The sequence below is a fragment of the Melanerpes formicivorus genome, unplaced genomic scaffold (assembly GCF_026170545.1).
Source record: "Melanerpes formicivorus ecotype bairdi unplaced genomic scaffold, bMelFor1.0.p_v2 SCAF_115, whole genome shotgun sequence".
NCBI lineage: Eukaryota > Metazoa > Chordata > Aves > Piciformes > Picidae > Melanerpes > Melanerpes formicivorus.
This window is the reverse complement of record NW_027142467.1, coordinates 1,526,682-1,539,025: the sequence shown is the minus strand read 5'-3', so window position 1 is coordinate 1,539,025 and position 12,344 is coordinate 1,526,682. Positions and strand designations below refer to the sequence as shown.

The window sequence follows — 12,344 nt, the reverse complement described above, 5'->3', positions numbered from 1 at the left end:
TCAGGAGGAGACTTGATGGGGTGCTTGGTGCCATGGGTTAGTTGTTTAGGTGGGTTGGACTGGTTGATGGGTTGGACTTGATGGTCTTGAAGGTCTCTTCCAACCTGGTTTGGTTTATTCTAAAGTTTATCCTTAGGCTGGGCACACTCTGTCCTGCCAGCTCCAAAAGTTACCTTCCTCCCCAGAGGGCACAGCCAAGTGTCCAGGTGTCTGCTCTGGACATCCCCAAGAGTCCTCAACCTCTGGAGACCTAAAGGGCTACCAGGAGCTGTGGAAACAGAGCTGTTCCCCCCAGAACAGAGTCCACTCACACCTCAGAGCAGTTGGCTGCTCCCATGGAGGTGGCTGTGCTCATCCCAACAAAGCCTGGGGAGAAGGAAGCTGAGTTGGAGAGAAATGTGAAGCTTTTGGGGAGGTTCCTTGCTGGTCAGGAGGTGCTGCCAGGGATGACCACACTGTTGCAGGCTTCAGCAGGCTTTAGTCTTAGGGATGGAGAGGAATGAAGGAGCCCCAAGAGGTTGATCATCTAGGACTCTTCCAGAGGTCTCCTCCAAAGGGCTGTGGGCAGCAGCCAGGGGAGAGGGATGAGTTTTGTACCTGTGCTCACCTCCTGTCCAGCCTTGCCTTGGCTGCAGACAGGGCTCAGCAGTGAGACCACAGTGCAGGGCCAGGGGAGAGGCTGCTGCACCCCCAGGACAGGAAGCAGCCTCCTGCTTGAGTTGCCCATGGCCATCACTTCTGAGAGGGAGGCAATGCCAGAGGCCAAGCTGTGCTTCCTGGCCCTCAGGGTAGGGATAAAGTTGCTTGCATGGCTCAAGCCCAGCTGTGAAGGCCCCAGGGGCTCCTGGCAGTCACTGACAGCCTCTGGTGTACCTCCCATGGACTACAAGAAATGGGATGAGCTTCAATCAGGCCAAGTGCCAGGTCCTGCACTTGGGGCACAGCAACCCCAAGCAGTGCTCCAGGCCTGGGGCAGTGTGGCTGGAAACTGCCTGGCAGGAAGGGACCTGGGGGTGCTAAGGGACAAGCAGCTGAAGAGGAGCCAGCAGTGTGCCCAGGGGGCCAAGAAAGCCAAAGGCCTCCTGGCTGGGATCAGCAATGCTGTGCCCAGCAGCAGCAGGGAGGGGATTGTCCCCTGGCACTCAGCTCTGGGGAGGCCACACCTGGAGTGCTGTGCCCAGTTTGGGCTCCTCAGTCCAAGAGAGATGTGGAGGTGCTGGGGCCAGGGCAGAGCAGGGCAAGGAAGCTGGGAAGGGCCTGCAGAAGCAATCTGGTGAAGAGCAACTGAAGGAGCTGGGGATGGTTAGTGTGAAGAGAAGAGGCTGAGGGGAGACCTCCTGGCTGCCTACAGCTGCCTGAAAGGAGGCTGTGGAGAGGCTGCTGCTGGTCTCTGCTCACAGGGAATCAGTGACAGGACAAGAGGCAATGGCCTCAAGCTGCAGCAGGGGACATTAGGGAAAGTTATTTCCCACCAGGAGTGGTCAGAGACTGGCAGAGGCTGCCCAGGGGGGTGGTGGAGTCACCACCCCTGGAGGTGTTTGGAGGTGGTTTGGATGTGGTGCTTGGGGCTGTGGGTCAGGGGTGAGCCTTGCAGAGCAGGGTCAGTGCTTGGCCTTGGGGGTCCTGAGGCTCTTTTCCAGCCTGAATGCTTCTGTGGCTCTGTGGAATAAAACCTGCCCTGGAGGAAGGGACCTGGGGAGCAGGTGGTGCTTGGGAGCCCAGGGTGCAGGGCTGCTGGAGAGGGCTGTGAGCCAGGCTGTGGGGAGCTGGCCTGGGCCAGCTCTGCTGCAGATCTGCCTCCTGCAGCGTGGCTGTGCAGGGCTGCCTGGCTGGGGGGGGTGCAGTTGCCATGGCAGAGTCCCTGGCACAGGTCTGGTCTTCCATCTGAGGAGGGGGTGCCCTTCCTGCTGTGTGTGGCATGGCAGTGCACGGGTGCCACCCCGGTGGCCTCTGGCTGCCTCGATGCTCCTGCAGGGGCCAGCTGCAGGCTGTGCCCATGCACAGCCCCCATGCTGCCCACCACTGGGCACAGCCCTGCTGGCACTCCTGATGGAGTTTCAGGGAGTTTCAGGGGGAGTTTCAGGGGGCAAAGCCCCGTGCAGTGGGGCAGGTGTGAGGTCTGCTGCCAGGGCCAGGTCTGAGGGCACTGAGCCCAGGGAGCTTTGCCTGCTTTGGCCCCTGGTGAAGAAGGTTGGAGCTGGGAGGTGACAGTTTTCTGCTAGGGGCTTTCACCAGTTTCTGAATCCTTTCCTTGCTGAAATCCTTCCACTAGTAATTGGTTTTCCTCCTTTCTCCTGTGATCTCATCTTCTTTTCCCTTCCTTCTTGCTCTGCTTTCCTCTGCCCCCTGTTTCCCCCTGTCCAGTATCGGTTATTAGGTCTCCACTTCTGAGGCTGCTGCTCCAACCACCCCTGACCCCTATGTGGGGCATGGCTGAGGATTTCCTGGCTTGTTTTACCTGGTTTGAGCAGGGAGTGGGCAGCCAGCCCCCAGCTCACTGCAGCTGGAGCGTGTCCTGGTGCCCAGCCCGCCGCAGTGCCCCTGGCTGTGCCCGCGGGCCGGTGCCCAGGCAGCCTGTGTGCTGGGCAGGGCCAGCCCCACGGTGCTCTCAGCAGGAGCTTGCCCTCAGCACTGCTCTTCACACCTGTGCTGCCTGGGGAGGCTGCTGAGCTTCCTCAGTGCAAAGGTTTCCCTGCTGCCATCTTCCCATGGCTGTCTTCCTACCTTCCGTGCCCGAAGCGAGAGGGTTGTAGCAGTGCTGTGTTCTTGGCACTCGTGGAGCCTCCAGCTGCCTGGCAGGAGACCCAGGTGACTCTGTAGGGCCTTTTGCACTTCCCAGCTAACCTCTTGACAGGTTTACATTTTGCTGACCAGCTTGGTTTCAGCGTTGCCAGGAAGCTCTGCTGGAGAACTGTTTGTGATGAGAGTCCCCTGCAGGGCTGGAAGCGGGGGCTGGGCTTTGGGGGTCAATCTGCCAGGCAGGGGCAAGGGCCTTCCTGGTGCCTAAAGGCAGTTTAGTGTCTTGCTGATGCTTCTGGCAGTCTGACAGAGTCTTGGGGCACGTGGATGAAGCTGAGAGCGGAGCTCCTCCAAGCACAGACCTCTGCCTACAGTGAAACCTCAGCTTTGGCTCGTGGAGACTGCTAAAGCCAGCTGCAAACAGGAGTCAGAGGAGGAGGCCCAGCTGCCTTCACCCTCCTCCCCAGGGATGACCCCAGAGCTGTTAATGTGTCTGCTGGGAGCACTGCTCCCACTTGGCTACTTCCAGCTAAGCTTGCAGGTATGGCAGTGAGGCCCCAGCCAGAGCCAAAGAGAGTCCCTGGAGGGGGCTCAGGCCCTGTCACCAGCTCCCTTCTTTTCAGTCCCTTCTCTCCACCAGCGAACTGCCAGGCTCTGTGCAGCCCCTGCCTCAGCTCATGCATGATTGATGCTGGTGTAGCCAGCCCCACCCGAGGCAGATCAGCTTCCTGTCACTCCTGACAGCAGCCAGCAGCACTCAGGTGAAGTTATGTTTGATGCTAACTCTTCTTGCTCCAATTGCAATGCAGGGCTCGGAGCATTGGGTATTTATAGAGAGAGAAACTCCTAGGCTGGAAACCATAGCTCTAAGGAAAGCTCTGGCAGTCAAGAAGGAAGAAGCACATGCAGGTGCTGCTGCAGAGGTGAAAATGAGTGGAAGCCTGTCGAGCATGGAGCTGGCAGCAGGGAAAGGCAAGGAGGTGGCAGGCCAGGAGGAGCCTGCAGAGGCAGCCTCGGACACCCGGAGGAGAGCAAAGATGATCGCCAGTCCAGAGGACTTTGAGTCGGTCTGGGAGGATGAGATCTTTGAGAAGGAAACCAGGGGGGAGCCCAGCCAGGAAGCAGAGAGCACAAAAGGGCCCCAAAAGCAGGGTGAGGAAGCAGCCAGCAGTGAGCCAGGTCTGCCCAAGCCATATCAGCGTCCTGAAGAGAACCAGAGGGTGAAGCTTTTGGGGCCGGAGCCTCCCCAGGGAGAACGGGAGGTGGGCTCCCAGGAGCGTGCTTCTGCAGCCTCCAGGAGGCAGGAGGCCAAAGTGCCACCTGCAGCCACAGAGCTCATTAAAATCAGAGTGAAGGCCACTGATGAGAGCTCAGAGACTTCTGCCACCCAGAGGATCATCTACCTAGGAGACCCAGAGGGAGAGGAGAAGGACAATAAACCACTCCTGCTCTTGGACGCTGCTGGACAGCTTGGCTTGGAGGAGAGACCAGAAGCCACTGTGAGCACATCTGGGGAGGCATCTGGGCACACATCCCCTGCAGCAGAGAGGGTCCAATCCCCTTCCTCAGCAAGTCAGCAGCACGGGGCAGTGTCTGGGAAGCCTGCTGAAGCACCAGGGCAGCATGGCACAGGCTGTGATGGGAGCAGCCTGGGGTGGGAGGAAGGGCTGCTCCTGCAGCAAGAGAAAGCATCTGCTGGGCTGGCAGGCTGCAGAGCACCCCAGGGAGGTGAAGCCCTACCATGCTCCCAAGAAGGGGAACCAGAGGAGATGGATCTGCAAAGCCCAGTGGGAAGCTTGAAGCTGTGTGGCCTGGCAGGGGCTGGCCATGGGGCCGAGGAGCTCAGAGGGAGCCCAGAACAGAGGGCTGGAAGGATTGGGGCAGATGGTGACAAGGAGGGAAGTGCCAGAGTGGTTCTTCAGATGGAGGAGATAGAGACCAAGTCACCTCAGTCAGCTGTGCCTCAGCAGGGTCACCCTCACAGCACCGTGGGGTTGGAGGGATATAAACCCAGCAGTCCTGCCCCTGCCCCTCAGCCCCAGCAATCCAGCCCTGCCCCTGCAGAGCCAGCCCCAGGCACTGAGCCTGAGGGCACAGAGCTGGCCCAGGGCCCCAGCCCTGTAGGAGGTGTGGGCATGCCCAAGGACGTGAGGCACCCAGGGGAGGTGGCACAGGAGGAGGTGAGCCCTGCAGGGGGTGAAGGAGCACCCAAGGACGTGAGCCCTGCAGCACAGCTGGTGACAGCCAGGAGCAGCAACCCTGCAGCTGAAGAACCACTCCAAACCATGGGCTTTGCTACCTGGAAACCACACCAAGGTGCAAGTCCTGTTGCAGGAGGACAGCCCCAAAACACAGATGCTGAAGCAGAGCTGATCCAGGCCAGAGACATGGCAACAGGGGAGGTAGCCCAGGACATGGACCTTGGCACAGCGAGGGCAGCCCAGAGCAACATCCCTGACACAGGAGAGCCATGCCAGGAGGAGAAGGCTGTGATGAAAGAGCTCTCCCAGGACATGGCACCCACGACAGGGAAGGAGACCAGAGATGAAGGCTGTGGGATGGAGGAATTGCCCCACAACAAAAGCCCTCATGTGGAAGAGCTGCCCCTCATGGCAGCAGAACCAGAACAGCAGGCTGGAGCCACCCAAAGAGACCTGCCCCAAGAGGCTTCCACGGCTGGAGGGCTGCTCCATGCCCCAGATCCCAAAGCACAAGAGCCATCCCGGGACTTGGAGGTCAGTGTGGGGCAAGATCTGCAGGGCAGGAGCCCTCCAGCAGGAGCCAGCACAAAGGACAGGGACCCTCCTCCAGCCCAGTCACCGGGGGCTAAGCCTTCTGCCAAAGAAGCTGCTGATGTCCCTCCATCCCACTCCTCTGCAGCAGGCCTGTGCCAAGGAGCCCAGGTGTACCAGCCCTCGACCTCTGAAGGTGGGGCACGGCTGGCAGCAGCCGGTGGGACACAGCAGACGGAGCCTGGGGCTGTGGTGGTCGTGGCTGCGGCCGCGGGCAGCCGGCAGGACCCTGAGGACTGCGGGAAGACCTCCGTGGCCTCGAAGATCAGAATGTTTGAGCAGAGCACCGCGGAGCAAAGGGCAGCCCTGGAGGGACAAGAGCCTGAAGCGGGGCCAGCGGCAAAGGGGCAGCGCGGTGCGGCAGCAGAGAAGCCATTGAGCGCAGACCTCGCCCGGCCGGGGGCACCGCTGCCCAGCGCCGGCTCCGCCGCCCCGGGGCAAGGGGCAGAAGAGCCCTGGCAGGCTCTCTGTGTGGAGGAAGCCGCCCGTGTTGAGCTGGAGCAGGGAAGAGGAGAAGGCAGAGCCGGGCTGGCCTCCCCCGACTCGGGCTGCGAGCTGGCGGAAGCGGAGGTGACTGCGGCAGAGCGCGGCCCCTGCCCCGCGCATGCTGTGTGCCCCCCGCCCGCTGCTCCTCACTCGCACACTGACCGACGGCAGCCGCTTCGCTTCCCTCTGTCTGTCTGTGTGGCCAGGCTCCCGCGCTGAATGCAGCCCCGCTGGCCAGCTGGCTCAGCAGCTTCTGTCTGTCACCCTGCGCCCCCTCCCACCCCCCCGTCCCCCCAGCACTTTTGTCTCCCCGGAGAGTGCCGCTGGCTGGAGTCCAGAGCCCCCCGGCTTCACGGCCAGCAGCAAGGAGGGGAGAAGGGAGGGTGGCTGAAGGAGCTGTGACCCTGTCACAGGCAGCACACAGCCCCAGCAGCAGCAGCCTGCCCACGCTTCCAGCTTCAGCCTCTCATTTCTTACCTCGATGCCCCTCCTCGCTTAGCTCGCCGGCCTCCCTCCCCTCCCCCCCGCTCTCCCCTGTCTTCGGCAAGCTGGTGGCTGGGTGATGGAAAAGCTTCCTTGGCTCTTGGCAGCGCTAGAGCAGCTCCTCTTGAGTTCTTTTTCCTTGCCACTAACCATTTTCTCTAATCCAGAGCAAATCTCAGGAACCATGTGGGGAAGAGAAGGATTTATCTGACCCGTCAGTAAAACCCAGCCCGACAGAAGAGCCTTTAAAGACTTCTGGGCCAGTGGTCTCCCAGGTCTCACTGCTGTTTTCCTAACTGCTGCTTACCCTAGGCTGAAAGCTCACCTTGGGCAGCTGAGGGCTGTGTGCTTCCAGCTCCCCTCCCCACTGCAGAGCTGGGCTGTCTGTGTTTTGTTCACACACACACCAGAACCTGTTCCTCTCTGGTCTGTTTGATGCCCTCTGTCTCATACCTCTCAACCTTCCAGCAGTGCCAAGGGCACAGCCTGGCCCCTGGTGGGGGTGGCTCTGGCTGCAAACGCTTGGGGCAGAGCCCAGGAGGTGGTTTTCCTTTGGCCCCGGTGGGCTGGGAGCTGTTCCTGGGGGAGGACTGCCCAGCCCCTGGTGCAGAGTGCAGCAATGGCTCTGGCTTTTCCCTGGCAAAGGGTGACAATGGGCAGCCCTCTGGTGGCGGAGTTGAGAGGTATGTCCACGTGTGGAGGAGATCCGAGGGAGGGAGGCCATCGGCTGGCTGTGATCCTGCTGTCAATTACACTGACCGAGCACTCAGCCAGGTCATCTCCAAGGCCTGTGGCCGGGCAGCCTTGGCTCGGTGGGGCAGATGCCCTGGCGCAGGCAGCCGCCCTGGTGGCGCACGGCTGGTGGGCAGCCCCCAGGGGCCGGTCCTGCTCCCCCCGGGGCGATGCTTTGCGGGGTGCTCAGTGCAGTTGGCACGCTCCTTTGCTTCTCCTTCACCCTGCCTGGCTGGTGGGGCCCTTTTCTTCCAACCTCTGTCTCTCTGCCTTTGTTTGGGTTGTTTGTTGGGGCCGGTTCGGGTGCCCAACCTCACTGCCGTCCCACGGCCCCGGCGTCCGTGCTGTATCTGAATGTCTCCTGGCAGGCCTCTTGTTTGGCACACGTCTGCTTCCCCCCCCTGCCCTGGGCACACTGAGGTGCCCCCAGGCTGGCCAAGCTTCTCTGTGTGACCGACCCCTGTTCTCTGAGACGATTCCTTGCCGACAGGCTGTGGGTAAAATCCGACCGAGTAAGCCTTCCGCACCCCCCGCCCCGCCCCGCCCCCGCCACGCCGCTGCTGTCAGAGAGGTTTCGGTCTCCGTGCTTTGAGTTGTGTCTGACTCGACCCTGTGATGTTTGCTGCAGCCTCCTGCCCGCTCCCTGCCCGCAGTGCCCGGCCCGGGGCTCACCCTGTCCGTCTCTCTCCGCCATTGTGTCTCATTCAGAGAGCAGGCTTGAGGGAGGGCCCCGAGGAGAGAGCTAAGCCCCCTCGGCACAGGGCGGCGGAGAGCGACACCGGCGACGAGGAACAGGAGCAGGAGAAGGACTCAGCCTTCCTGAAGGACAACCACCTGGCCATCGAGCGCAAGTGCTCCAGCATCACGGTCAGCTCCACCTCCAGCCTGGAGGCGGAGGTGGACTTCACGGTGATCGGCGACTTCCAGGGCACAGCCTTCGAGGACATCTCCCGCAGCTTGCCCGAGCTGGACAAGGACAAGAGCGAAACGGAGGACGAGGGCCTGGCTGCCTTCCAGCACGCTGGCAAAGCAGTGCCTGAGCGGGAAGAGGATGCCAAAGGCAGGGGGAAGGTCTCCCAGCCCGGCCCAGAGGTCTCCCAGCTAGAGGTACACAGGGCTGTCCATTCCACCAAGGGAGCCTCGGTGCCGTCGCGCCTCCGCGTTCCCTGCCGCGGTGCCCGGCGTTGCCTTGCTGGCACGCCCCGCCAGGCCGGTCTGGAGGAGCATGCCAGCCCCCAGGCCCGCCAGAGGCCTGGCTGGCGTAGCTCTTGTCCCCTGGTGCACGCTGTCATCTGTGTTGCATGGCTCTGTCCTGTGTTCTGTGCATCTGCTAACCAGGAGAAGTCCTCAGCCCCTCTGATCCCCCCCAGCGCCTGGCTGCCTGCCCTGCCCCTCGCACCGCCGCGGCATGGCACAGCGCCCGGGAAGGACAATTGTCACTAACCACCGGGCTCTGGCCTCGTGTTTTGCATGAAGTTAGCCACCAGGGTGTGTAGGGAAGAGAAAGGTGCTGCCAACTAACCTCTCTGGTCGTAGCCCAGGCTGGGAGGGGTTTCCTGAGAAGCTGGTGGGAGCCGTCCCCAAAGCTCCTGGAGGTCCCTCCTGTGCTGGGAGCAGTTGTAACAGGGCTGAGGGAAGTGCATGCAGCCTGCCTGGGCAAGTGGAGTGTGTGCCACGGGGAGGGGAGGGAAGGGGAGAGCCACCTCAGCTTGGACCAAACCTAACCTTGCCTCTGCGCTGGGCCAGGACCACCTCCTGCCTGGGCAGTGCTGGGGCAGTCCTCCAGCCTTGGCAGGTAAGTCCCTGACCCTTCCTGGAGCTGCCAGGGTGAGTTCAGGCCTGGAAGCAGGGAAAAGCTGCAGAATTAGAGAGGTCTTCCTCTGAGCCAGTCTGGAAACCCTCAGGCAGAGCATCTGCTGCTGTGGGCTCCAGGGTCACAGCGAGGCTGTGGGCATGGCTGATCAGCTCCACAGTGCCCCATGGGCAGTGCTGGGCAGGGGAGGCTGTTGGCTGGGTGATGCTGAGTGCTGGCTGAGCACCTCCTCTGCAGGACCCTTGGCAGCTCCAGGTTCCTGTAGCAGGGGAATGCTGGAAAGCTGCCTGCACTCCTGCGAGGTGCTGACCCCCTGGGCGTGAGCACAGCAGCTGGCAGCTGGTGCAGCTCAGGAACCTGCTGTGGGGCAGGGATGGAATGGATGTGGTGGGTCTCACCCACCTTTGGAAGCCCACTGTGACCTAACCCCCTGGTGCCTGTAAATCTATTCCCCCAAAGCCCCTGAAGATCCCCAGGGCCAGAGCATCAGGTGTGGCAGGCACAGAGCACTGGGCACGGTGGCCCTCTGCCCACGGGGCAGCTGCCTGGCCTCTGCCTGCTGGCCAGGTAAGGCTCAGGGTGGTGCTTGCAGCACGTGGGGCAGGGGTGGCACTTGGAGAGGCGTGGGGCAGGGATGCTGTGCTGCTGGGGGCTGGCAGAGGAGGGGCGCTCAGAGCTGTTGCTGCTGTGCCTGACTTGCTGTGTTCCTCCTGCAGCCATCAGCCCCGGGAGCAGAAGCTGCCAGCACGGAGCTGGGGCCAAGCACAAAGAAGGCAGAAGCAGAGAGCTCTGCAGCCCAGCAGCTCAGCACCACGGAGGAGGCCCAGGTGACAGGGGTGGCTCTGTGCCTCTGTGACCCCACGATGGCTCTGCTGAGCCCCAGCCCAGCAAAACCTGTCCCCAGGCAGCACACTGGGAGGGCAGGAGGCTGAGTGGGGTGGTCAGAGGCAGCCACACGGCTGTGGCTCGCTGGAGCCCCCAAAATGTCAGACCAAAGCCCACCCAGAGATACTCTGTCTGCACCCCTGGCCCTGCTGCCCTGCCACTGGGCAGTGCTGGCACATGGGGACATGCCCCAGAGTGAAACAGCCACCATAGCACCGCATCCCCCCACCTGTGCCCACGGTCTCCTGTCCCTCCCCAGCTTCCTCTGGCAGCAAGGATGGATGCACCCTCCCCGTGCCATCCCCTCCCTGGCTCACCAGGTTGTCTTTGCCCTGGCAGGTGGAAGGAGGCACTCCAGGCAGCAGGAGCACCACAGCCACTGGCACCGCAGAGATGGCACTGCCAAGCTCAGTAAGCAGGGCTGGCCTGGAGCGGTGGGGGAGCCGCTGTCCCCTGCAGCACTGCTGCTCCAGTGAGGGCAGCCGGGGCCAGCTGCGCTGGGGGGGACACCCTGCCCACCAGGGCTGCCTCTGGAGGCTCACCTGCCTTGTTTTCCCCCACCCTGCATGCCAGCCAACGTGCCCATCTGCTCTTCTTCCAGGACCAGAGCACCAAGGCTGGGAAAGGTGTCCCTCCCGCAGACCTGCGCTCCCTCTCACCGGTGAGCTGGGCCACTGCTGCTCTGGGGGGCTGGGCTTGGTCCCACAGGGCCTCTTCCTGTGCTCCCAGCACTGCCACCCTTGGCTGGTTGGCTGGCACTGAGAGGAGCAGAAGGATGCTCAGGAGGTTAGGGAGTGAGGTCACAGAACCACAGAAGGGTAGGGGTGGGAAGGAACCTCTGAAGGTCACCAGTCCAGAGCAGGGTCACCTAGAGAAGGTCACCCAGGAGCACAGCCAGGCAGCTTTTGGACATGGCCAGAGCAGGAGACTCCACCACCTCTCTGGGCAGCCTGCTCCAGGCCTCCAGCAGCCTCACAGGGAAGAATCTCCTCCTCATCTTTAGATGGAACTTCCTATGTTCAAGCTTGTGTCCATTGCCTCTTGCCTGTCCCTGGGCAGCACTGAGCAGAGCCTGGCCCCAGCTCCCTGCCCCCCACCCCTTAGGTGTTTGATGAGATGCCCCTCAGCCTCCTCTTCTCCAGGCTAGCCACCCCCAGCCCTCAGCCTCTCCCCACAGCAGAGCTGTTCAGTGCCCTCAGCAGCTCCCTAGCCCTGTGCTGGGCTCTTTCCAGTAGATCAGAGCCACAGAACTGTCAGGGTTGGAAGGGAGCTCAAGGCTCAGCCAGCCCCAACCCCCTGCCATGGGCAGGGACACCTCACACCACAGCAGGTTGCTCACAGCCACATCCAGCCTGGCTGCAAACACCTCCAGGGATGGCAGAGGACCCCCTGCCTGTGGCCTTTCTCCTGTGCTCTGCCCCTTGAGCATCTGCTGGAGGAGGGTGACTGCTAAAAGAAATAGCCCAGCCCCTGGTGAAGTCTCCTGGTGAGCTGAGCTGCCTTTAGCCCTGGGTGTCCTGCCCAGCCACCCAGGGCTGCATGCAAAGTGTCCTGACTGCCAGTGGAGGTGCCAGCCCCTGCCAGCCCTGCCCAGCAGCAGGTCTTCCTCCCTGAAGTGTTTTCCTGCTGCTGCCTGCTTTGGATGGGTGAAGCTTGGGCAGAGCCAAGGTGGTGCTCTGGGCTCAGCACCGTGTGCAGCAGGGGGAGCAGCTCTGCAGCCTCCCTGCCTCCTGCTGTGCACAGGAGGAGGGACAGGCAAAGCTGGAGGCAGCCTGAGAGCTCTCTGCACCAGGAACAGCCCTGAGGATGGATGGGGAAGAGAGAAACTCAGCCATGAAATCATGGCCCTGGGGCTGAAGCTCTTCCCTGCAGCTCTGGGCCTGCTGTAGCTGTGCAAACCTCTCCCTTGGCCCACTCAAAGCTCCCAGCAGAGCCTTGCTTCCCCCTGGCCTTCTCTCCCCTCCTGTGCTTGGCTGAGCAGGTGCATCCCAGTGGGAAGGTGCCAGCTGTTGGGGGGGCAGCAGTGGGGGCTCTGCTGGGGGGGCTCTGCTGTGGTGGCCCTGCTGATGCCACTGCTCTCTGCCCTGCAGATCACCAGCAGCTCTGCTGGGAAGGAAATGCTCCCCAGCATATTCAGTGCCACTGCAGAAACCCTCTCCACTTCCACCACTACCCATGTTACCAAGGTAAGAGCAGCTCCACAGGGGCAGCCAGGGGGGGGCTCCTGATGAGGAGGGCTGGACTTCTGCTGTGGACGGCAGAGCAGGAAATGCCCCTGGCCTCCTTGCAAGCCAACAAAGCATCTGCTGGCCAAGCCTGGGTCTGGCTCAGCCTTTCTGTGCTGCCTGCCCCAGCCAGGCATGGCCATGGGGCACTGCAGGCAAGGACAGCCAGGCACTGGCTGCTGTCCCCTG

At 62.2% G+C, this 12,344-nt stretch overlaps 1 protein-coding gene across 1 annotated transcript in view; it reads left to right on the top strand.

Moving 5' to 3' along the window:
- Nucleotides 1-12,344, top strand: part of EPB41L1 (erythrocyte membrane protein band 4.1 like 1) — a gene marked incomplete at its 5' end in the record, with an annotated part of 40,129 nt that overhangs the window by 18,616 nt on the left and 9,169 nt on the right. Inside the window, 7 exons of the mRNA XM_068167351.1 lie at nt 3,549-6,101; nt 6,668-6,775; nt 7,941-8,339; nt 9,762-9,872; nt 10,270-10,341; nt 10,532-10,591; nt 12,021-12,116. Coding sequence (XP_068023452.1) covers nt 3,549-6,101; nt 6,668-6,775; nt 7,941-8,339; nt 9,762-9,872; nt 10,270-10,341; nt 10,532-10,591; nt 12,021-12,116 — 3,399 coding nt within the window. The remainder of the gene's footprint in view (nt 1-3,548; nt 6,102-6,667; nt 6,776-7,940; nt 8,340-9,761; nt 9,873-10,269; nt 10,342-10,531; nt 10,592-12,020; nt 12,117-12,344) is intronic.